This window comes from Ochotona curzoniae, unplaced genomic scaffold (assembly GCF_017591425.1).
Source record: "Ochotona curzoniae isolate NIBS_2020 unplaced genomic scaffold, NIBS_Ocur_1.0 scaffold_4506, whole genome shotgun sequence".
NCBI lineage: Eukaryota > Metazoa > Chordata > Mammalia > Lagomorpha > Ochotonidae > Ochotona > Ochotona curzoniae.
Genome location: NW_024467119.1, coordinates 67574158 through 67600425, shown reverse-complemented (window position 1 = coordinate 67600425; position 26268 = coordinate 67574158). Strand labels below are relative to the sequence as shown.

Genomic DNA, 26268 nt, shown 5'->3' with positions numbered 1-26268 from the left:
AGAACCGGCGTCCATATGGGATCCCGCCGGCGCATTCAAGGTGAGGACCTTAACTATTACACTATCATGCCAGGTCCAACACTGCATTTTTCAAGCTAGTGTCTTTGTGAACTGTCAAATGGTGAAGGTCATCTGAGATAAACTGAATTATCTCTGATCATAGATTTTTTTTCTCAATTAGACCAAGAAAAATGTCAAGGATGCCCTCAAGGACAGTGTTCTAAGCAATGTGACTAATAACTAGGAAACTATTGCTCGAGCCTCGCTGAGTTCTAAGTAAAGATCAGGAGGAGCAGTTTGCCATTGACTGAGAGCTTCATCAAATTGTGAAAAAGTATGCCATCAAAATGGAAAGCCACATATGCTATAGGAGCTGAGCCAGTAAAAATTTCCTTAATGAGCCCGGCACAGTAGTCTAGTGGCTAAAGTCCCCACCTTGCACACCTGAGATCCCATGTGGACACTGGTTCATGTCCCAGGCATCCTGCTTCCCATCTAGCTACCTGCCTGTGGTCTGGAAAAGCAGTCGAGGACGGCCCAAAGCTTTGGGACCCTGCACCCGAGTGGGAGACCCGGAAGAGGCTCCTGGCTTTGGATCGGCATAGCATCAGCTGATGCGCTCACTTGGGGAGTGAATCATGGGACGGAAGATCTTCCTCTCTGTATATCTGACTTCCCAATGAAAATAAAATAAATGTTTAAAAAAAAGAAAAAAAAGCTATTAAAAAAATAGAAGTGAAACATGTGGGATCCTGGCGCTTGCCAGCTAAGGTGTTATTTTCTAAGCTATCATGCCAGGTCATATGGGCGATGGTTTGTGTCCCAGCTGCCTTACTTTCCCATCCAGCTCCCTGCTTGTGGCCTGGGAAAGCAGTACAGGTTGGTCCATAGGCTTGGCACCACCCTGTACCCATGTGGGAAGAAGCTCCTGGCTCCTGGCTTCCACTGCAGTTACTTGAGAAGTGGACCAGTGGGTGGAAGCTCTTTCTCTTTCTCTCTTTCTCTGTATATCTGCCTTTCTAATAAAAAATAAATACATCTTAAAAAAAAAAGTGGGGCCCGGCGTGGTGGCGCAAGTGGTTAAGGTTCTCGCCTTGCACGCCCAGGATCCCATATGGGCGCCGGTTCTAATCCCGGCAGCCCCACTTCCCTTCCAGCTCCCTGCCTGTGGCCTGGGAAAGCAGTCGAGGACGGCCCAAAGCTTTGGGACCCTGCACCCGCGTGGGAGACCCGGAAGAGGCTCCTGGCTTCAGATCGGCATAGTATCGGCCCGTTGCACTCACTTGGGGAGTGAATCATTGTACGGAAGATCTTCCTCTCTGTCTCTCCTCTCTGTATATCTGCCTTTCCAATGAAAAAATAATAACAATAAATCTTTAAAAAATAATAATAATAAAAATAAATCTTTAAAAAAAAAAAAAGTGGAGCACTCCGGCCTGGAAGCTAGCATTCTAGTATGGGATCAAGGTATTCCCAATGACATCTTAGCTGCAGTCACAACTTCTACCCTGGATTTCAAAGTTTTGCATCAAACTAAACATATCTTTGTGTCCATTTTTTCACAAGTTTTTTTTTTTTAATTACCTTTGTATCACACCTACTGTATGCCAAGAGAACTTGGAGGCACAAGTATTACAAGTATCATAGAAATGTCTTTTTAAAACAATTCTCGACCATTGGGAGTCCTCGTATTCCTGATGCAATTTCCAAGACCTTTCCCGACTGTGGTGAAACAGAATGGACCAGGCAGGTGAGGGCCACTTCGAGGTTTCCGGCCCCGTCCTCACCTCTCTCTCTCCGATCTTCGAATCTCAGGGAAGCACCAGCCCAAGCCGGTTATGGGGAGGATGGAGGGGACCACAAACTCCTACCACCTCCCGTGTGGAAGTGGGGTGGGGGCTTGGGGCGGGGCCGGGCGAAGGTCGGCCCTCTCCCCGGGGCGGGGCGCCGCCCGCTCACCGCCTCCAGAAGCTTGGGCCGGCGGCGCCGGGCTGGGAGATTGCAGCCCCGTGAGCAACAGCGCCATGTATCTCCGCAGAGTGGTCTCCAAGACCCTGGCGCTGCCCCTGAGGGCGCCCGCCAGCCCCGCGCCGCTCGGAAAGGACGGTGAGTGTGGATGCGCCGGGCCAGTAGCAGCTGCACCTGCTGACAGCAGGAGCGTGTGGTGGGATGGAGGAGGGTTTGGGGCGGTAGGCTCAGAAGTTCGTGAGGACTCTGAAAGCGGAGAAGCCTTTCCAACGGGTCAGAATGCCGAGTCTAGCCGAGCTTCCTGAATTTCACCTGTCTCATCCTGTAAAATCGGGACAGCACCGGTTGTGGGTTTTGATCAGTTGGTGTGTAGTCTAAAAACACCTGGTTGACATCCTCGAAACCTGCCACTTTCACTACCTTAGGGGCCAGTTCTCTGTGTCCTCTGCATGGGAGGAGAGTGGGGGAGCACTGACCAGCGAGCCAGGTGGGAGCGAGCTCTGTAAATGCTGGTAGAGTATACGAAAAGGCAGTCTCGAGCCCTGTGAGTTCCTGGGTACTGAGCATGGCCCTGGAGAAGGAGGGAGCGAGCTTCAGGGGGCACCCTCCTTGGAGGTGGCGGAGGGCCGTGAGCGGCATCTGCCTAAGTTTACAAGAGTCGACCTATCCGTTTTGGATTGGAGGATGTGTGGGAAAAGGAAACGAATTCTGAAGCTTGCCGATGGCAAGGGATAGATGAAAGCTTCTTGATTTAAAAAAGTGGATGTGGATGTTCAGGACCTGGAACCTGGTAGGTGGGAGCACCAAGCCTGTTGTCTCCCCAACCTCTGCTCCTGCAGACCTGGGCAGCTTTTTAAAATTTAACTTTTTTTTTTTTTAGATTTATTTATTTTTATTGGAAAGTCAGATTGCAGAAAGGAGAGAAAGATCTTCCATCTGCTGGTTCACTCCCAAGTGGCTCCAAAGGCTGATCCGATGTCAGCAGCTTCTTCTGGGTCTCCCGTGTAGGTTCAGGGATCACAAGCCAGAAACTGGAAGGGACTTGGAGCGACTGGGTTACAAACTGGTGCCCATATGGTTTCCCAACCCCATGCAAGGCGAGGATTTTAACCACGAGGCCCAAACCTGGTCAGCTTTGCCCGCCATCTCTCTCCATCCCCCAAGGGCACTGGGCTGGTACTCAGCTTCACTTAGAGCTCATTCTGCCATCCTCACTGCCCGGCTCCCAGGCTGCCCTGATGGCAACCCCGGGGCAGAGGGATGGGAGGAATGAGGCATGAGGATAAAATGGGACCGGTGCTGTGGGCTAGGGTTCCCCGCAGTAACCAAGCAAGTGTTGGTGCTGGCAGTGGCCGGTCCACCCCACCCGCTTATCCAGTCGTTCACAAAGCTGGTGGCAAGAGCTCACCCCGCAAGGAGACACACATAGGCATCCTAGATCTGATAATCAAGAGCAAGATTTTGTTCACTGGTAAGAGGGAAAAACTTTTTATTTTGATACTTGGGAGTATGACGGGGCGTTCTGATGCAGGTAAGGAAGGCAGAAAGAGAACCTAACCTTTTCTGTTCTCTGTCTGCATTTCCCAGGCCTGCCACTCTCTCACACACACACACATGCACACATGCAAACACACACACACACACACATTTATGTGTTTTTTGTGCCTATACAAGGTTCAGATAACTTCCATCCCTAAAACAGAAGTGGATTACAAATCTGAGTTGGTCGTTGGCAATACTAGCCGTGACCGAACTGGTCTTTCTATGACTGTCCTTGGTTTCAGTAGCACTGATTTCTGGGATTTGAGAGCTATCATTTGGCTTTAATGGACACATTCTATGCTGACGAAAATGTAAGATTATTTATTTACTTATTTGGGGCGATTGTACAAATTATTTCAAACGCAGAAGGGCAGGGGTAACAGGCAGGCTGCATCCCTTCCCTGCTTTTTGGCTTCATCAACACCCCTTCTCCCCTCAGCCCCACTCCCAGGAGGGGCCTGTGCAGGTGAGGACTGGGGCCGGGCGTAAAGTTCAAGTATTCACAGTTCCCCTGTTCCCACCCAGCGATGACATGGTGCCTGGATCCCACCTCTGGGGTTCTGCCTAATGTTCACTGTCCCTCTCCAGATAAACCTTGTACCCCACTTCCCTGTACTGACAAAACAAGCCCTGACCAAGCAGTATGGATCAGCAGTGTTCAGCTCCCCAGGGACAGTGGAGGGGGCACTTCGTGGGTAGTGAACGATGGTTTGTCTTGAGAGAGAGGGGTGATCTAGAAAAGGAAAGAGCTGAGACCCCTGTGGCAGGTGTGGAGAGATCCAGTGGATTCCTTCAGACAGCACCAGGGTGCACTGACAGCCTCCCACTCCCCAAACTCAGATTTGCTGAGAGTCCAGCACTGTGGGGTGGGAACAGGGGGGAGAGCTGGGTGAGAAGCTGGGTGAGCAGCTGGGACCCCAGCTCTCAGAACCCACCCTTCCAAGAGAGCTGGGTCCTGGGGATATGGGGTAGAACCTCTGACTGCTATGCGTGGGCAGAGTGGTGGGCTCGGGGAGGGCTCTCTCTAGAGTGTTATAAAAAGCTAAAAAACATTAAAGTGGTTACCAGCCTCTTGCCCTGTTTCCCTCCAGACAGGGCTAGGGGGTTCCAGCCGGCTGGGGGGAAGGCTCTAGCCCCTGTCTGTCAGATGGGGGCCCCATTAGCAACGTGCAGTGTTGAGGCACCTCTGCAGCTCGACTGGCCCCTGGGCAGGGGGCCTCTGATGCTGGAGTGCCCACCTGCTAAAGCTTCTGTACTGAAGGAGGAACCCCTGAGGGGGAAGGGAAGGGGAAGAAACTTGATTTCAGTCCAGATGGGGGTGTCAGCAAGGATCCTAGAGGGTCCCCGCTGGGAGTCATGACTTGAAAAATATCCATACCATGAACTTGCAGAATAAAACCGCAGCCAGGGCCACCACCATATATTGGAAGGTGTCGTTGCCCAAGCTCAGGGCTGCCACTCAGCTGCGCTGCTCCGCGATCTACTGGATGATGTGGCAATCCAGGATGATGTGGGCCACGAAGCTGGTCGGTCACCTGGCCCAGAAAGCCTGTCAGGCCACACTGGTAGATGTGCTGGGCCAGGCAGTAGCTGAAACTCAGCAAGGCCACCACCCTGCCCCAGCTGATGCCACTCTCAAACAGGCTCGAAGCTATCTTGAACAGCTCATAGGCATTCTCCACTGTGGGCTGCGGCTTTTCCAGATGCTCTGGAAGTCCAAGTCATAGCGCTGGTTGATGTTGTCCCCAGTGATGGCAAGCTGTCACCCCACCTGCCTCATGATGCTGTTAGGTGCTGGGTGCCTGGAGGCCATTTCGGGGTCAATGGGGGCGGCTGCCCCCTTGGTTTCCTGTGCCTGCTGGTGCTGGTAAAGCACATAGCTGTGGAAAACCTCCTCTGAGTCCTGTGCTACCTGCTGCTCGTAATTGTGGGGATGTGAAGGCCCATTGCACCCGTTGCTGGGTGGGCCTGGGCCTTGCCTGGATGCCATTGTTCAGGCCTCAATAGAGGACAGGGTCAGCCCGCCCAGACTCCGGCCAAAGCCTCAGCTCCTGAGGGACTGCTGGTTGCTCAGGGACAAGGGTGTCCCAGCTTCCAGGAGTCCTAGGCGTCAGAGCATTCCCCCCGCAGCCTCTGCCAGTCCCGGCGCAGCCTCAGGAAACTACCATAAGACTACTTATTGAAAGATTAATTTAATATCTCATCAAACATGGTTCTCACCTCTTTGCTTTTTAAAAAAGATGCAGCATTTAAAAAATAAACTAATGGTTTAAAAGGAAAAGCCTTTCTGATAGACTAGAAAGTAACGTCACCTGTATATCCTGCCATTCTGTGAACATCACTGCTTTAGTATTGTTTTCTGAGCCTTTCCCCACAAGCATTCGAGTTCCTCATGTATATTGCTTCCATAAACTTGCAGTAGCCCTCTACAGAGTATTTTCCTATGGCCTTGTATCTGTATATTGTAAATATTTTGTCATATCAGTAAATATTCTTCTGCAAAGTCTACAGTATTTGTTTCATTGTACAAAAGTGATGAAATTGGCCTAATTAAATCATGCCCATTAAATATGTCCTGTTTTATTGTTCTTTTAGTATAACTTGACCATAATGGTATTGTTTTTTTTTTTTTTATTTTGTTATTTATTTATTTATTGTAAAGTTAAATATACAGAGAGGGAGGAGAGACAGAGAGGAAGATCTTCCGTCCGATGATTCACTCCCCAAGTGAGCACAACGGCTGATGCTATGCCGATCCGAAGCCAGGATCCGAAACTTCTTCCGGGTATCCCACGTGGGTGCAGGGTCCCAAGGCTTTGGGCTGTCCTTGACTGTGTCCAGGCCACAAGTAGGGAGCTGGATGGGAAGTGGAGCTGCTGGGATTAGAACCGGCGCCCATATGGGATCCTGGGCGCGTTCAAGGCGAGGACTTTAGCTGCTAGGCCACACTGCCTGGCCCCATAATGGTATTGTTTACTTAAGTGCCTGATAATGTTTTTATTTCTCTCAATTTAAAAAAAACTGTTTTTGATATTTCTGTCAGGTTGAACTATATGAAAGCTGGAAAATTTTTATTTGATCATTGACGTACTTTTAAAAAATACAGTATTTTTAAAAAAGATTTATTTATTTTTATTGGAAAGGCATATTTACAGAGAGGAGGAGAGACAGAGAGAAAAATCTTCCATCTGCTTCTTCACTCTCCAAGTGGTCCCAATGGCCAATGCTGAGCCAATATGAAGCCAGGAACCAAGAGCCTCTTCCAGGTCTCCCTCACAGGTGCAGGGTCCAAGACCTTGGGCCCTTCTCCACTGCTTTCCCAGGACACAGAGAGAGAGCTGGATGGGAAGTGGAGCAGCTAGGACGTGAACTGGTGCCTAAGTGGGATCCTGGAGTGTGCAAGGTGAGGATTTAGCCACTGAGCCATTGTGCCATTGTTCCAGGCCCAAAAATAGAACAGTTTTAAAAGATGTATAGATTTGTTTGAAAAGCGGAGTTACAAAGAGAAAGAGAGAGCGAGTGAGTGAGAATGATCATCTGTCCACTGTTTCACCCCCCAGATGGCCACAAGAGCCAGGACCGGGTCAGCTCAAAGCCGGGAGCCCAAAGCTTCTTCTGGATTTTCCCAGGCACATTAACAGGGAACTGGATTGGAAGTGCAGCAACTGGGACTCAAACTGGCACCGATATGGGTTCCCAGGATTGCAGGCAGTAGATTAACCTGTAATACTACAATGCCATTCCTTCACAGATGTATTTTTAAAAAACACAAATCCAAACACAAGTATAATTTTTTAACTTATTATTTTTCATTGGAAAGGCAGGTTTACAAAGAGAAGAAACAGAAATATCTTTCATCCACTGATTCTCTCCCCAAATGGCTACTATGCCCAGGGCTTAGCCAATCTGGAGCCAGGGACTTCTGTGTATGACACGTGGATTTAAATCCTAAGGTCATCCCCCACTGCTTTCCCAGGCCATAAGCAAGGATCTGGATGGGAAGTGGAGCACTTGTGACATGAACCAGTGTTCATATGGGATGCCAACATTTGGAGGTGGAGGACTAACCCTTTAAGCCAATGTACCAGCTCCAAAAATATTATCTCGTATTATTGTCTATTGTGATAATACTAGGAGATGACCATCAATATGCAAATTAAGAAGATAAAAGGCTAATCATGATTGTGCTGCTGTGAAGGTTTGTAACAGTGCAGATACTTCTAAATTTGTGCTGTAAAAATCAGAGTCTCACCAGGGCCTGCACCCATACACTATCAGGCCACTGCCAACAACTGCACTTCCCCAACACAGCGCTCACACTGTGCCTTCTTCCAGGGCCAATCTCCTTTAGTGGATCACACTCATGCTTTCTTTTTAACATTTATTTACTTATTTTTATTTGAAATACATGTTTTACAGAGAGATGGGGATACAGAGAGAGATCTTCCATCTGACAGTGTACTTGCCAAAAGGCGGTGATGGCCAGAGCTGAGCTGAGCCACAGCCAGGAGTCTCTTCTGGGTCTCGCTTGCGGGCTCAGGATCCCAAGGCTTTGGGCCATCCTCCACTGTTTTCCCAGGCCACAAGCAGGGAGCTGGAAGGAAAGTGGAGCAGCTGCGACACAAGCTGGTACTGACATGAAATATTGCCTTGCACACAAATGATTAGCCTGCACACTACTGTGCCAGCTCCAAGACTCCTTTCCTTTGATCTCAGGTCATGTTTCATTAATTGTGAAAACTGCTTTGAGCCAATTATTAGAAGGTTTCTATTTATTTAAAAAGTAAAGTTCCTGAGAAAGAGAGAGAGAGGTAGAGACAGGCAGACAAAGGGAAAGATCTTCCATCTGTTGGTTCTCTCTCCCAGAGTCCACAGCTCCCAGGGCTGGGCCAGGCTGAAGCCAGGATGCAGGCGCTTGTGGGTCTCCCATGTGGGTGGAATGGGTCCAAGTACTTGGACCATATTCTGCTGCTCTGTCAGGAGCATTAGCAGGGTGCTGGATGAGAAGTGGTCAGGCAGGACTCAAAGCAGCCCCATATGGGATGTGGGCTCTGCAGATCGTGGTTTAGAACAGTGTGCACAGTGCTTGTCCCGCCAAGTTTTTCTTTGCATTGTCTGCCAACATGTATTGCAGCATTTGTCTTATTATGTCAAAATTATTTGTCTACACTTATTTCTCTGGATGTTTGTCCCCACTTTCTGGATTGTGAGTTATTTGATGCTAGGGACCCTACCTGGCTTGTTCCCAGTTGTATTTTATTATTTGGGTTTTTCTTTTTCTTTCTTTCTTTCTTTCTTTTTTTTTTTTTTTCTGAAAAGTCAGATTTACAGAGAGAAGGAAAGATAGGAAAAGATCTTTCATCTTCTGGCTCACTGCCCAAATAACTACAATGGTTGGAACTGAGCTGATCTGAAGCCAGGAGCCAGGAACATCTGTCTTTCAAGTCTCCCACATGGGTACAGGGTCCCAAGGTTCTGGGTCATCCTTAACTGCTTTCCCAGGCCACAAACAGGGAGCCAGAAGGGAAACAGAGCAGGCAGGATACAAACCAGCAGTGCCCATATGGGATTCTGGGAGTGCAAGGCGAGGACTTTAGCCATTAGGCTATCATGCCCGGTCTCCTTCTTGTATCCTTAGTGCTTCATATATTTTCATATACATTGTAAATGCTCTACTGTATTTGTTGAATGAGTATATAAGTATTTCTATTTCATTGTCTGCATCATGAGGATTCTCAACTAAATGAATTCTAAACCCTTTCCAGTTTTGAATCCATTGCAAAAATTTGAATTCCAGGGCAATATGCTATTGTACAAAATCTAGTATTATAGAGTAAATACATATTTACTACATGGAACATGGGTGTTCCATGTAGGTGGAAGGGACTCAAGCACTTGGTCCATCTGCTGCTGCTTTCCCAGACCCATTATCAGGGAGCTGTATCAGAAGTGGAACAGCTGAGGCTCAGCACAGTGATTTATTGGGTAAATTCTCACTTTGTAAGCGCTGGGATCTCATGTGGACACTAGTTCGTGTCCTGGCTGCTCCGTGTCCCATGCAGCTCCCTGCTGGTGCCCTGGGAAAGCAGCAGAGGATGGCCCAAAGGCTTGGGATGCTGCACCCATGTTGGAGAACTGGAAGAAGCTTCTGGCTTCGGATCGGCTCAGCTCTGGCTGTTGCGGCCACTTAGGGAGTGAACCAGTGAATGGAAGAGCTTTTAGTTTGTCTCTCATTCTTTCTGTAAATAGGTCTTTCCAATAATAATTAATAAGTCTTTAATGAACAAGAAAAAGAGAAGACAGAAGAGATGGAGGAGGAGGAAAAAGAAGCAAAAAGGAGGAGGAGTGGAGGTACAGCTGTAACTAGAAGCCATGCTCAAATGGGAAGTGGCATCTCGGGGTGTAGTTTAACCCACTGCGTCACAGTGCTCACCCTGGCAGTTCTATTTCAGATATGACCTTGTCACAATCTTTGGCTAAAGCAATGCTTTACACACTTCTGTAAAGATTGAGCTTTGCTTTTCTATCTATATTTGTTCTTTAGCGTTTTAAAAGGTATGTAATTTTTATATATTTTCTTTATCATATAAATACAAATTTTAGTAATTTTTTTAAAGATTTATTTATTTGTTGCAAACTCAGATATGCAGAGAGGAGGAGAGACAGAGAGGAAGATCTTTCGTCCAATTATTGACTCCCCAAGTGAGTGCAACGGCCGATGCTATGCCGATCCAAAGCCAGGATCCAGGAACTTCTTCTGGGTATCCCACAGGGGGGTAGGGTCCCAAGGTTTAGGTCTCCTTGAATGCTTTCCCAGGCCACAAGCAGGGAGCTGGATGGGAAATGGAGCTGCTGGGATTAGAACTGGCACCCATATGGGATCCCAGTGCATTCAAGGTGAGGACTCTAGCCGCAGGCCCCAAATTTTAGTAAATTTTAAGTACAATGCATTTACATTAATTTTTGATTACCATTTCCATGAATCCTATAGTTGAACTACATATAGTAATCGAATTTCTTTTGCTGATATGAATCTCATTTGGCTGTCAAAGTTGTTTAATGCTTTTGTCATTTCTTCTTATCCACTCCTTTCAAGGAAAACATGATTCTAAACATTAAGATGACAGGTTGCCTAAGTACTTAACAAATTAGATTGGGAGAATGTCAAGTGGAATGATTACCTTGGCTCATGATAGTGTATTCCATCAAGCTGAATCATTTGATGTTAACAGATTCTAAGTTCACTGAGGAGGAATATTTTTGTATGTGGAAGCAAAAGGACAAAGAAAGGAGAGAGAGAGAGAGATGAAATGAGATCTTTTATTCACAGGTTTGCTCTCCAAGTGTTTGTATGAGCAAGGGCTGGGCCAGGCCAAAGCCAGAAGCCAGGGACTCTATCGAGGACCCTCGTGTAGGTGACAAGGAGCCTGGGACCTACACTTGCTGTCTCCAACAATGCACGTTAGCAGGGAACTGGATTATGAGTGGAGGTGGAACTCAGTCCCAGCCACTCACTCCACTACGGGATATGGGCTTCTCAATAACACACTATACCACAACACCTACCAAATGCTGATGCTGTGTTTAAACTTGCCTTCTTAGCATCTGTTCGCCGGATGTCATCTATCAAACTCCCGGGAACATCTGGATCAAATATGATTTATTACCTGGTGGTTGGTGTCACAGTCAGTGCTGGTGGATATTATGTAAGTATTTAAATAACCCTAGTGCTTAGGCATTTTACAATCTATGATGAAACTCGAAGCAATATCAAGGTTAGGACATGGGAGTCATCAGATACACAGGGCGAACATATGGTTGAATATCATTAGAATCAGATTTTCATAAAAGGATGTTGAATAGTATGAAGATTTTTCAAGCATAAAACATTTTCTAAAGGTTTATTCATTTTTATTGGAAAGTCAGAAATATAAAGAGGAAGATCCTCCATCTTCTGGTTCACTCCCAAAGTGGCTGCAATGGCCGGAGCTGAGCTAATCCAAAGCCAGGAGCCAGGAGCTTCTTCTGGGTCTCCCATGCGGGTCCCAAGGCTTTGGGCCATCTTCCACTGCTTTCCTAGACCACAAGCAGGGAGCTGAATTGGAAGTGGGGCCACTGGATTTAAAACCGGTGCCTTTATGGGATCCTTGGCGCGTTCAATGCAAGGACTTTAGCCACTAGGCTACTGCACCAGGCCCCATAACATTTTTAATACTACTAACATAAATGATTTTTATTAAAACAATATTATTATAAATGGTAATAATAATAGCTGACATTTTACTGTTTGTCATATGCCAGCGTCCCAGCTCATATAATAATTGTGGCAATTCTATAAGGAAGATTGTATTTTTAAAAACTATTTATTTATTTGAAGGACAGAGTTGCAAAGAGAGATGGGGGATGGGGGGGAAACATGCTCCATCAGCTGGTTCCCTCCCCAGACGGCTGCAACACCCAGGGCAGAGGCTTTTTCAGGTCTCCTACATGGGTACAGGGGCCTAAGAACTTGGGCCGTCTTATGTTGTTTTCCCAGATTACTAGCAGGAAGCTGGATCATAAGTGGAGAAGCCAGGACTGGAACTCGTACTCATATAGGATTCTGGCAGTTAGGCAGTGGCTTTCCCTGCTATGTCATACGGTAACCCTGGAAGATTCTATTTAGCAATAGAATCTTAAGTAACAACCGTTTTTAAAGACTTAAGAACTTTCACAAAAATAGTAGAATTTATTAAAAGGTTTTTTTTTTTTTTTTTAAGAAACAGAGTTACAGAGAAAGAGAGAGAGAAAGGAGAGGCAGACAGACAGACAGAAAGATCTTCCATCCACTGGTGCACTCCCCAAATTGCCACAACCTACAGGGCTGGGCCAGTCCAAAGCCAGGAGCCAGGAGCTTCTTCTGGGCCTGGCATAGTAACTAGTAGCTAAATCCTCGCCTTGTATGCACTGGCATCCCTTATGGGCACCAGTTTTGTGTCCTGGCTGCTCCACTTCCCATCCAGCTCCCTGCTTGTGACCTGGGAAAGCAGTTGAGGATGGCCCAAAGCCTTGGGACCCTTGACTCATGTGGGAGACTCAGAGGCAGCAGACAGAAGATATTTGTGTCTCTTTCTGTCTATAGATCTGACTTTACAGTCAATCAATCAATCAATCAATAGATCTTTTAAATTAAAAAGAATCTAAGAGGGGCCTGGCGCGGTGGCGCAAGTGGTTAAAGGTCCTCGCCTTGTATGCCCGGGATCCCATATGGGCGCCGGTTCTAATCCCGGCAGCCCCGCTTCCCATCCAGCTCCCTGCTTGTGGCCTGGGAAAGCAGTCAAGGACGGCCCAAAGCTTTGGGACCCTGCACCCGCGTGGGAGACCCAGAAGAGGCTCCTGGCTTCGGATCGGCATAGTATCGGCCCGTTGCACTCACTTGGGGAGTGAATCATCAGACGGAAGATCTTCCTCTCTGTCTCTCCTCTCTGTATATCTGCCTTTCCAATGAAAAAATAATAAAAATAAATCTTTAAAAAAAAAAAAAGAATCTAAGAGGCCCAAGTCACTTAAGTTTTTTGAGGGGTTGGGTATATAAATATAATATATAGCATATAATACATAATATATAACATAATATATAATACATAATATATTATACATATTAAAGATTTTTTGGAAAGTCTGATACACAGAGAGAAGGGAAAACAGAAAGAAAGATCTTCTGTCCATTGATTCACTCCAGTATCAACCGGAGTAGTGCCAATCCGAAGCCAGGAGCCTAAAGCCTCTTCCAGGTCTCCCACACAGGTGCAGAGTCCCAAGGCTTTGCACCGTCCTCGACTGCCTTCCTAGGCTACAGGCAGGGAGCTGGATAGGAAGTGGGACCACTGGGATACGAACTGGAACCCATATGGGAACCCAGTGCATTCAAGGCAAGGACTTTAGCCGTTAGACTACCGCACCAGGCCCTGGCTATATATTTTTTGAAAGTAATACCTGACTTGTTTATTTAAATTGTATACGTGATAAGTGAATAACATTATTGGTCCATAACTTCCGAAGTCTAAATTTGAGATCTTTTCTTATTAAAAAACAGTATTAATTTATTTGAAAGACAAGTTACAGAGAGAAGGAAAAGAGAGAGTTATCTTACACTCACTGGTTCACTCCCCTTATGGTCACAAGGGCAGGAGCTGGGCCAGCATAAAGCCAGGAACCTGTACCTACATGGCATGCCATACCCACTTACACCAATGGCCCCTTGAGATCCTTTCTTATAATAAGATTTTTTAATGTATTTTTATTTCAAAGGCAGAGTGACAGTGAGAGGAAGAGACAAAGACAGAGCAAGATCTTCAAACTATTGGTTCACTCCCCAAATGGCCACAACATCTGTGTCAGGACCAGACCAAAGACAGGAAACCAGGACTCCATCTGAATCTCCCACATTGGTAGTAGGAAACCAAGCACTTGATTCATCTACTGCTTTTCCAGTTCATTAATAGGGAGTCTGGCAGGGAAGTGGGACGACAGGGACTTAAACCAGTGACCCAATATGGAATGCCAGCATTGCAGTCAGAGGCTTATGCCGCTGCACCACCATGCTGTTGACCTTACAGGTTTGTTTTTTTGTTTTGTTTTGTTTTGTTTTGTTTTAATTCTACTCTGTATCTCACTAGGGTGCATTTGGAAAAGCTAGATCCCTGGGGCCACACATCAGTGTAAATTGTTCTAACATTGCCACCATCTCAATTCAAACTGAAGGTAATCTTTGTCCCATGTGCCTTAGCTCCTTAAGCAGTAAGACTAACATCCCTTGGGGTGTGGCTGCTGGCAGGCACATGTCGAGGCCGTGAACCTGTGTCCCAGTTCACGTTTGCTGGGCTGAGATCTGAGGATGCTGACGCAGCTGTGACTGTCTGGAGCTCCCACTGGACTGAGAAAAAAATCCTGTGTCTCCCTATGTAAAAAAAATGTTTAATTCCTCCTGATCCTGTTTGCTTTGCAGATCAAATCCAGAGCCTTCAAACCTGCCTTTATCAAACACTGGCAAATTCATTATAAAAGGGCCACTTTTGCATCATTTCCACCTCTAAGGTTACAGATTTTCTACTTTTATAGTCTAATTTTTATACTATTAAGTGCTTTTCTAGTTTATAAAGCACAATTTTTAGTAAGGCCCTAGGTTTCTCATTATTGAAGTTTGAGAAAATACAAAAGTATATGTATATAATTTTTTCAAAAAGGTTTTATTTTCACTTGAAAGGTATTGTTACAGAGAGTAGAGACAGAGAGAGACAGAGACAGAAATCTTCCAACCACTGGTTCACTTTCCAAAGAGCTGCCACAGCCAGAACTGAGGTGATCTGAAGCCAGGAACCAGAAGCTTCAGGGGCCGCAGGGCTTGGCCCATCCTCCACTGCTTTCCCAGGACACAAGCAGGGAGCTGGATGGAAAATGGAGCAGCCAGAACACCAACTGGCGCCCATGTGGGATGCTGGTGCTTGAAGGTAGATTAGCCCATTGAGCCACCACACCAGCTTTTTGTTAGTTTGTTTGTTTCTCCTCACCCCCGGCACCCTTTCCTCTCTTCCCTGACAAGTATACAAAATTTTAAAATCTGTTACACCTGTAAGAGTTAAACCACTACTAACATCTCTTTAAAAACTGAGATAATACATGCAACATTACCTGAATACTGAAGTTTTCATTTTTGAACATCATTGTCAAACAAAAGAAGACTCCCTCAAACGGAGACAAAAGGAAGCCTGCTCATGCTGTCTATGCTTAAGACAGCTTTCTTGCATATATGATTTTGCAAGTAACCCATAGCCAGGTTATATTATTGATTTTAATGACCAACCCTTACTTACCTGAAGAATCTTCATTAGCTTCTGGTGAAATGGTTTTCTGTTATTTTTTTTTCCTTGTTAGATAATTGACATTCACATACAGTTACAAGAAAAATACAGCAAAGTCTTACTTACTGTTCTTCTCTTTCATAATTATGGGATATCAAAACCAGGAAAAGATGCAAGCACAGATCTTAGTTGAATTTCACAGGTCTTACATGCATCTGTGTGTGTGTGGTGTGTGTGTGTGTGTGTGACTGAGTGCTCTGCAGGGGTCCTATGGGTACAGCTACGAACTTACCATCACCTCATCGCCGTCCAGATGGAGCTGCATCACCTCGAGGATTCTATGCCATCGTCTTCTAACTGCACCTGCTTCTCTCCTTCTCGCCTTTCCCTTCCTCCTAAACTCCACAACCACTGATGTCTTCTGGACTTCTATGTGGCTGTCAGTTCAAGAATGTTGTTACATCAGTGGAACTGTAGTAGTGGAACTGTGGCTTGTAGTCTTTTATGATTTACCTTGTTTTTCTTTTTACTCAGAATAATTACCTGAAGATTCACCCAAATTGGTGCGTGTCCTTGTTTTTGACGTTCATTCCTTTTTACTGTTGAGCAGTGTTCCACGCCGTGGACAGCACAGCTGGCTTAGCCATTCGTCCATTGTGGGCCATCTGAGTCACTGCAGTGGTGTAACTTGAACAGGCAGTTACCGTAAACATCTGGATGCAGGTTCTTGTCTGAATTGTGGTGCCTGTTTCTCCAGGATGAAGGCCTAGGGTGTCTGTAAACGCCTGTCAGGAAATGTTGATTGCATCTTCATTTGTTGTTTTCCCCCTTGTCTTCATATTTCCACTTACTGTGCATGTGCCCAGTTATCTTTGACTCCATGAGGGCACCTACTTCACTCCTTTTTAAGTGATTATGCTTAATGATGAAGGGTTCTAAATGGGGAGTAAAGGAGTAAACCATGTGTACTGATTTCGGTTCTTTGTTATTCTGAGGTCATAGTTTAAACATCTACTGATGATAACATTGGATAATTGTATGAACCTTTGAACTTGGCATGAGTGATAATGATGAATGTTAGAACTCAAGAAATAAATGTAAGTGCACTTTTACTTTCAGACATACAAGACAGTCACATCAGAGCAAGTTAAACCCACGGAACATATGACAAACTTGAAGGAAAACACGAAAGCAGAGTTACACCCTATTCAAGGTAAAGTGACTTGTCCAATTTTTGTTCATTTGGAGGCACCAATTCTCATCATCCTAGTCTAACAAAGAGTGCTGTTTGCTTTTGGTTTCTTTGCTAACTTAATCCAGAATGGCTCAGGGTAGAAGTTCATTCAGAAAGGAAAATCCAGCCAAGACCTAAAGAATGTTAGGTTGAGTTGAGTGCACTGGACAAATGAGCACATTTTGCGTCTGTGCTGCTGACGGGTGGCTCAGCCTGCTTTGTGTGGTGATGTTATTTCCCCCTGCTCAGGCATTCATTCATGCAGGCATAATTATAGGATCTGATTCCCAGCAGCCTGGCCTTTCACTGGCCTCATTATTTTTTTTTTAACTCATAAAATGAATTTGTTTCAGCTTTGGCCCAGACCACCCATGTGTCCCTGCCGAGAGTGCACTTGACAATCAGAGAATTGGTCACGGATACAGAGACCCTCAATTGATCCATGGCAAGCATGGAAGCAGAACTTTTACATCGTCTCTTTAATGTGTGTGATTTGCCTTAAACTGCTCTTTGGTTTTAAAGTTCTTTTGCATGCACATCTCCATTTTTTTTTTAAAGATTTATTTATTTTTATTTGGAAGGAAAATAGAAAAAAAGAGAGAGTTCCTCCATCCATTGACTCATCCCTTGGCAACGGCCAAGGCTGGGCACAGGGATCCCATCACTTGGGCCTTCTTGTTACTTTTCCAGGATATTAGCAGGGTCTAGATAGGAAGTAGAGCAGCCAGGACTCAAACCAGCACCCACATGGGATTCTGGCATTCACCAGCTTAACTTGCTGTGCCATGACGTCTGCCCCCAGGGACAGTATTTTTTTTAAAGATTTATTTTTTTTTTAATTGCAAAGTCAGATATACTTTGCAATTAAGAGAGGAGGACAGAGAGAAAGATCTTCCATCCGATGATTCACTCCCCAACTGAGCACAACAGCCAGTGCTGCGCTGATCTGAAGCCGGGAGCCAGGAGCTCTTCCTCCAGGTCTCCCACACAGGTGCAGGGTCCCAAGGCTTTGGGCAGTCCTCGACTGCTTTCCCAGGGCACAAGCAGAGAGTGGAGCAGCCAGGATCAGAACCAGCGCCCATTTTGGATCCCGGCGCTTTCAAGGCGAGGACTTTAGCTGCTAGGCCACCACGCCGGGCCCAGGGACAGTATTTTAATTAACACTCACAATAGTCCTTTGAAGAAGATGTGGCCAGTTCTTGAGGTTTTGTGATTCTTTAGTCATCCTCTAGGAACATGGCTACTCTGATGCTCCACCACACAGGAAAGTTAAAGAGGGTGCCTCTTTATCATAATGTCCTTTGTATTTGAATAGGTAATATATGCAATTTTTGCGAAATTCAAAAGAGTTCACAGAACACAGATCCTTCATTTTCCCTCCTGAGAAGCAATTAATAATACCAGGTCTTTGCAACATTCTGGAGACAGTCCCTGCGACCATAACATTTTGCTTTCCACCCGACCTTGTCCTGTCACGGATACAGCCTGGGCGTTTGTGTTCTTTCCTGCTTTTCACTTCACAGTATCTCTGGAAGACCTTTCTATATCATACATACAGATATGCTTTGCTTTTTAAATTGGTTGTACAGTAATCCATTGTATTGCCATGTTCTTTAAATTAATACTCTGCTTCATGGACTAAATCTTAAAGGTGAAAAAGAGAACATTGTGGAAGCTGAGGAGGCAAGTCCAGAAGCCCCCGATGTGCCTGTGGTGGAAACTGAGGCAGCAGGTGCTGAAGAAATTCCAGGTGCTACGGCTGCTGTCCCAAAAGAGGCTGTAGCAAGCCTGGATGACGTGCAGCCTGCTGTGGTGGAAACGGCCGTAGCTGGTGCTGAAGCTGGACCAGAGGTTCCGGATGACACCGTGGAAGTCAGCTCTGAAAGCATCCCAGAGGTTATGAATGCAGCCTTGGGCGAAGCTGTTGTCCCTGATAGTGATACAGGCACAGCAGAGAACACGGTGTCTGATGAATATGCCAGACCAGAAGAGGAAAGCCCTGCAGCTGAGCCAGAACTCTCGGCTGGGACCGATGTACAGGAGGAAGCCAGTGTGGTTTCAGAAGCCACCTCCCTGCAAGGATAGTCTCATCCCAGTAGACATTTCACAAAAGTGCCCCTAGAGTGTCTGACAGCAATTCTTGTAGTTTTAGTTGGCTGAGTTTTTCCAAAACACTTCAAGAAAACGCGAATGTGCCTTAAAGATTGTTGGAACGTATTGACAGAGTTTAGGATTGAGAGATTCGAGGCTTTCAGTGTTGAAAAGTTTTCTGCTTTTTGGGATCAGCATGTAACCTTGCAATAAAGAGCTTAAATAATCTCTTCCCTGAATTTAAATTGTGTGTTTTAGAAATGGAGCGTTCTGTCCACAGTGTATTCACTGCCGTTTTGCTATACCTTTACCTTTTCGCACTCTTTGCAGATCTGGATTATTGAGTTTGATTTGAACTTGTTTAAATAAAACTAGAAAATGTTTAGTGCTTCTACTTTTATTCACTTATACATGTGTGTATATAGCACATGTTAATGTATTACATGAACAAACTAAGCTTTTGCAATATTGTTGTAGGAATCTGCACCTATTACAGTTCTTCATCTCTGCTTGGTTCATGTCCCACAACCAGGGAGAAACACGTCGTGGACAAGGGTGAGGGTGCAGTTCATGGAGAGAAAGTCCCTCGAGAAGGGAGCCCTTGAGGGCTGAGTGCCTGGAAGTGATATAGGCTGCAAACAGGGATGGATCCAGGAGACGGATGGTTTTGACTGTCATTGGGTGGACACTCCAATTAAGACACAATTGAAACCACAGCAAATACATGAAACGTTTGACCAAGACCCGTAAAATTCCCATTACCTACACCAGCACGGAAAATCCTAGAGCGACATCCTTCCCAAAAGCTTCACTTTCCGTAGGTCCACCGAGTTTGTTCTCCAGATGGTTAGAGAGGGGCTCCGGGTTCCTGGCTGCCTCATCAAGCGCCCATCACTCTGTCATTATAGGGAGAAAGAACACTCAGTCTGTGAGGAATCCTGTGTGCCTCTCCTCATCTACGTTATACAGGGGGCTGTGCAGACAGTTTTTGGTTCATTCCACTTCAAATGATATTGAGGATATATACTTTGTGCCATGAATCAATTTTAAGTTCTCCCATGCTAATATTCTAGAGTGGGGCCAGTTAATAAACAAGGTAAATAAGAAAATATTTGTGTGTTAGATGCTGAATGTTTGAAATAAAAGTAATGAGAATTCTAAATGTTAGTTTGGCATCAAGTTGGAATTCTAGGTAGGACAGAAAGAACCTTTCTATTTGGTGGCCTTAGCAGGTAAGACACCAATGCGCCATCATATCCAAGTGCCTGCTTCTGCATCCCAGCTTCCTCCTCACGTGGACCCTGGGAGGCAATGGTAATTGCTCAAGTGATTGGGTTCCAGCCACTCACGTGGGAGAGCTGGCTCTTCACTGTGGCACCCAGGTCAAGCCAAGTCATTGTGAGTACTTGGATGGAGAACCAGCATATGGGAGCTCTCTCTCTGTATCTTTGTCTCTCAAATAAATAATTTTTATAGGGCACCTAAAGGTGGGGAAAGCATTGTGGTGCAGGAGATTAAGCCACTCACTCCCTGTTTTGCCACCATCCCAATATCAAAGTACTTGTCTGAGTTCCAGCTGCTTTTCTGCTGATCCAGATCCTTGTATATATTCCTGGGAAAACAAGAAAAGTGAATACGATTACTGGGGTCCTTACCACATACTCGGGAGCCCGGTATGGGATTGCTGAGTTGGGCTTTGATGTGGCCCAGCCCTGGCTGTTGGGGCCATTTGGAGTGAACCAGTGAATGAAAGACTTTCTCTATCTCTCTCTCTCTTTTTGCTTGGGCTCTTTCTGTATGTCACTCTGCTTTACAAATGAATAAAACTAAATTAAAAAAAAAAAAAAAACAGAAACAGATACCTGGGCCTGGTGCGGTGGCCAGGCAGCTAAAGTCCTTGTCTTGAAAGCACAGGGATCCCATATGGGCGCCGGTTCTAGTCCTGGCAGCTCCACTTCCCATCCAGCTCCCTGCTGTGGCCTGGGAAAGCAGTTAAGGACAACCCAGGGCTTGGGACCCTGCACCCATGTGGGAGACCTGGAGGAAGTTCCTGGCTCCCGGCTTTGGATAGGCGCAGCACTGGCCATTGTGGTCACTTGGAGAGTGAATCATCAGACAGAAGATCTTCCTCTCCTCTCTGTATACCTGACTTTGTAATAAAAATAAATACATATTTTTAAAAACCAGAAAAACCAAAAATGATCTCAGAGAAAAAGTGATTAGACAGGATCCTGTAGAGCTGAGTTAGATCAAGTAAGACTGGCTCTACTTGAAGTAGGTTGGGAAACTGTAGTGGACACTGCTGATGCTCTCCGCTGGGTGCATCTACTCTGAGCTGCTGTTAGGAGTGTCACACACACACACACACACACACACACACACACTCCATCCCCGCTCTCACCCCAGACAGTTCACAGCCAATGACTGACTACTAAGTGGTCCCAGAGACCAGTCTGCAGTGTAATTCATGCTCCAGAACTTTCCAACAGTCACCTTGAAGCTGGTCTCTGGCTGGGATTACTGCCAACCCCTGCATTCGGGAGCAATGTGATTATTAAGATTTTTACTCCTGGCCAATGGGGACAGAATGTAGGCAGCAGGCAGGATGCTGGCTAGCTTAAATCCCTGGATTTGAGAGGCAGAGAAACAGTGTAAGAACTTAACCATGACTCTAAAGACGATAGCTTGTATTTGCTTTGAATCTGTCTCAATATCAGCTCTGCCCTAGATTCATCAGTGTGAGAGGTCTGTGGCAGAGTTAAAGGGATGCAGATCTGCTAAACGCTCCGTGCGATGGAACAGAAACATAACCTGCTCCCACAGCTACGGAGCTCATGCGCACGCACACACGCAGGTGCAATCTCCACTGCCACGGTTGGGGTAGCTTCTGCCACAAACAACAGGCAGCAACTCAAAACGGATAACACAACACAGCTACTTATTACATAAGTAAATATCTGAGGCCACTTAATGCCACACCCAGGGATGAAAAACCAGGTTGTTTCTATTATCCTGTTCTATGAGCAACGATGCTTGATTTTATCCTTGGCAGGCTTTCCTCATAACTACAGGATGAATTGTCATTCCACAAATTCTACTCAGCCACAATAATGTCCAGTAGAAACTTCTCAGATAAAAAGCTTTCTCATATATCTACGCACACACACATATATACATATATAAGCACACGCATGTATATTTTAAAGATTTATTTTATTTATTTATGATTGACATAGTCCATCATAGCTGAGATGGTTGGTTGACCTGTCCTGTCTTCTGTCTTTTCTTGGTAAGGGTTCTGAGTCCGGCAGTTTGATTAGGAAGATCTCCAAAGAAACTTTGTCTGAGGTGTTCTCAGACCAGATTCTTGTATGTGCTAGCAAGCACAGGGCCCGGCACAGTCCATCACCATGATCAGCTGATGGACTATGTCAATCAGTGGATTTTTCAAAGACCTCATAGTGCTTGGAGTGGCAAGATTGGCAGTGATTCATAACTGTTGAAATATCAAAACCACTTGAGCAAGAACCTCAGAGTATACCCTACATCAGGGACCTGGGGAGGGTGGGAAATTGGGTGAGCCTTCTCCCTTAATACTCCCTTTTAAACATGAAGGTAACAATATGGAAAAAATACTAGTCTTATCCACTTTCCTGTAGCCCTTGAACCTTTTTACCCTAATTAACTATGTAAAGATTGTCAAAATAAAAAAAAAATAAAGAAAAAAAGTTTCAACACAAAAAGATTGGCAGCAGAATCAGATACATGAATTATTTATCTTTCATAACAGAAGGTGAAGTTTAGAAAACATGATACACTTTTCATGAGATGCACATGAGATTTAGATGTTATATTTAAAAAGTATACAGACCATCCCAAAGCAAGCATCTGCAATAATTATTTGTATCTGCCTTTTGAATTGCCAATTTTCTGTCAGCCTGTACAGTGAATCCCAGAGCCAACACTGAGGTCAGTCTGCATTCAGGGATGATTAGGTTCTGAATGTGTTAGTAGTTTTGGTGCCAACTATTTATTCTGTCTGATAGCATCCAGTGACTAAAAGCAACACTGACCAGTGCAATAAAGCATATTATATAACATTTCTTTCCAGTTTTAAAAAAAGATCACCAAAGGAATTTTAAGGAAAAAAACCATTTTCTTTAGCTTTTTGGTGTACATTTTTAATTAATAAATTGGGAGAATTCTAAAAGTTAAATATTATTATTTGAATTTTTCTCATGGGTAGGTGATTTCAATTAATCATTCTCCAAATTAATTAAGTTAATACAAAACTCCATTTTGGAGCAAACATTTGGCCTAGCATTTCAGGTGCCTGCACTCGGACAAGGCACCGTGACATAGTAAGCTAAGCCTCTGCCTGAGGCAGCAGCATCCCATATTCATGGGATGATTCATGTCCTGGCTACTCCACTTCCTTTTTCAAAAAAAATATGTTATTTGTTTTTATTGGGAAGTGAGATTTACAAAGAGAAGAAGAGATACAGAGAAAGATCTTCCATCTGCTGGTTCACTTTTCAAGTGTCTTCAATGGTCTGAGCTGAGCTCATCCAAAGCTAGGAGCAGAGCTTCTTCTGGGCCTCCCACATGGGTGTAGGGTCCCAAAACTTTGGGCCATCCTCTAATGCCCTCCAGGCCACAAATAGGGAGCTGCCGGGAAGTGGATCTGGGACATGAACCGGCACTTATATGGGATCCCAGAGTGTGCAAGGTGAGGATTTAGCCACTAGGCTATTACACAGGGCCCATCGACTACTCCACTGCCTATCTAGCTTCCTGCATATGATCCGGGAAAGCAGGGGAGGATGGCCCAGGTTCTTAGGCCCTTATACCCACATGGGATGCCCATAAGGTCCTGGCTCCTTGCTTTGGATTGGTTCAGCTCAGGGTGTGGTGGCCAACTGGAAAGTAAAGCAGCAGACAGAAGATTTGTCTATGCGTATCTCTCTGTAATTCAGCTTTTCAAATTTTTTTTTTTTTAAAAAAAGGATCTTAAAACCAAAACCAAATCAAAACAAAACAACAGATCCCTGCACTTCACATGAGAGTACTTGGGTTAAAGTCCCTGCTCTGGATCCTGACTCTAGTTTCCTGCTAATGCAGCCCTGGGCAATCAATGGCAGTTGCTCAAATGATGCCCTCCTGGGAGGTCTGCCTGGCGTTATTCCACTGTGGGTTTGGAGCTACATCAGCCCTGGTCACTGTGGGCCCTTGGGGAATAAGCCAGCAGAGAGGCACACTCTGCTCTCTCTCCCTCTGTCTCTCAAATAAATAATTTCTAAAAAAACCAAATTTTATTTTCTGAGATTCTTTTTTTTTCAATGTGTGAAGTCTTTTATTTAAAATTTATTTTTATCTGAACAATCTTTTTCTTTTAGATTTATTTGTTTTTATTGCAAAGTCAGATATATAGAAAGAGGAGGAAAGACAAAGAGGAAGATCACTCATCCAATGATTCACTCCCCAAATGACCACAACGGCCAGAGCTGAGCTGATCTGAAGCCAGGATCCAGGAGCTCTTCCAGGTCTCCCATGCGGGTGCAGGGTCCCAAGGCTTTGGGCCATCCTCGACTGCTTTCCCAGGCCACAGGCAGGGAGCTGGATGGGAAGTGGGGCTGCCAGGATTAAAACTGGCACCCATATGGAATCCCAGCACGTGCAAGGCAAGGACTTTAGCCACTAGGGTACCATGCCGGGCCATTCACCTATTTTTAAAAACTAATTTATTTGATTGAGAGACAGAGACAGAAGAAGATAAACAGAAGAATTCCTGAGCCCTGTGCACTTCTCAAATGCTTGTGAATGCCAGAGCAGGGCCTGGTTAAATCCCGCAGCCAGGAACTCAGTTCAGGATTCCCATCGGACAGGAATCTAGTCCTCACTATTTCCCAGAGTCTACATTAGCAGTGAAGCTAGAGTCAGCCGCTAGGGTTGGGTGTTAATCCCAGGCCCTGCCATGTGAAATGCGAGGGTCAGGTGTTAACCCCAGGCCCTGCCATGTGAATGCAGGTCCCTTCAATTCTACACTAAACACTTTGCCCACTTGCCCATTTTTGACCTACAAAAACAGTAATTCATAAGGTTCGGCAGGTACATTCTAAGAAGTAAATAAATCTTGAGGAAAAATACAGGTAGTTTTCATTGAAAGAATTGTACATTCCAATGTAAGGATTAGAATTCCAATGTAAGGATTTCCTCATATTGTATAGAAATTCAGTTGGAGAAATTCTCAAACGAAATTTTTCTCCCAAACAAGACAGTAGCATGCGGGGGGAGGGCGAGGGTGGGATTTTGCTTAGTGGCTAAGTTAGCTGTATTTCACATTGTAGTGCATGGGTTTGACTCCTGGTTCTGGCTCCTGGCTCCAGCTTCCTGCTAATGCAGGCCCTTGGGAGTGGGGGGGCGGAGAAGATGATGGCTTAAACGTCTGGGTCCCTACCGCCCACATGGGAAGCCTGCACTGAATTTCTAGCTCCAAGCTTTGTCCTGCCCCAACCCTGAGCATTGCAGCCGTTTAACAACCACACTGATATATGCGAGGTTTCTGTCTGAATCTGTCTTTATGCTTCTCAAATAACTTAAAAGCAAGAAAGAAGATAAGCAAACCAGCAGGTATTTTTCCTCTCTCAGCATAAAGTCCATTGGTTGTTCTAAAGGGAATGTTACTCTATTCATACTTTTGAGTCTTCTTAAGGAAGTGTTGTATTTATTAATATCTTGCTTTGCTCTCCATCTAAACTGTTAAACTAGAGAGAGCAAGCGTAGTTTTGACAACACAGTGCTCTGGGGAGCCTCGCACAGGCATCAGCAGGTTCATCAGTTGCCATGAGAACCGTAGCTGCAGGCAGATTCCGGTGCCATTCCGGTGCCATCTCCCGTTATTTGAGCTCCACTGCCTCTGAAGGGCTTGTTTCCCAAGTGTTTAAACCCGACTGCTCACATCAAAGTGACTTGTATTCTCCCAAGCTGAAAGTTGAGCAGAAACACTCAATATCCTCATGTTGTTCCTTAAAACTCATTCAAGATACTGATCAAGAGAGTATCATAAAGATGACATTAGAGTTTATATAAGCTTATGTAAAGACAGTTCCTGTGCAGTGCTATCTCATTTCAAAATATTTATTCAGAAAAACATCAGCAATGAAGTAAGATTCCCAGTACCATCTGAACTTTTTTTTCTTTTTTAACCTAATGGCTATTTTGGTTATAGCAATCATGCCTGCATCTCTTCAAACTCAATTTCCTGTTTCCTCATGGCTCGGTATTAATTTGGAGCAGGATTTCTGGCATGTTTGTCAGTACATGCAGCTGGCTATCATCTGGTCTTTCTTCTCCTTCATCTTCTTTCTTTTTTAAGGTTTATTATTTTTTTTTTAAATAGTAAAGTCAGATATACAGAGAGGAGGAGAGACAGAGAGGAAGCTCCTCCATCCACTGATTCATTCCCTAAGCAGCCGCAACGGCCAGAGTTGAACCGATCTGAAGCCAGGAGCCTGGGGCCTATTCCGAATCTGTTTCCAGCCACAGATTTTGTGTGTGCCAGTGGTTGCTCTGACCCAGCCTGGCTCAGATGCA

At 45.2% G+C, this 26268-nt stretch overlaps 1 protein-coding gene and 1 pseudogene across 1 annotated transcript; one reads left to right on the top strand and one right to left on the bottom strand.

The window, feature by feature from the left end:
• Positions 1-2024: 2024 nt before the first annotated feature.
• LOC121147169 (mitochondria localized glutamic acid rich protein) lies at positions 2025-18825 on the top strand. Its single transcript, XM_040966947.1, has 4 exons — positions 2025-2106; positions 11113-11216; positions 16470-16563; positions 18236-18825. Exons 1-4 carry the CDS (start codon positions 2025-2027, stop codon positions 18667-18669), a joined length of 714 nt encoding a protein of 237 aa, XP_040822881.1. The 3' UTR covers positions 18670-18825.
• On the bottom strand, positions 4865-5550 carry LOC121147170 (annotated as a pseudogene).
• Positions 18826-26268: the final 7443 nt, after the last annotated feature.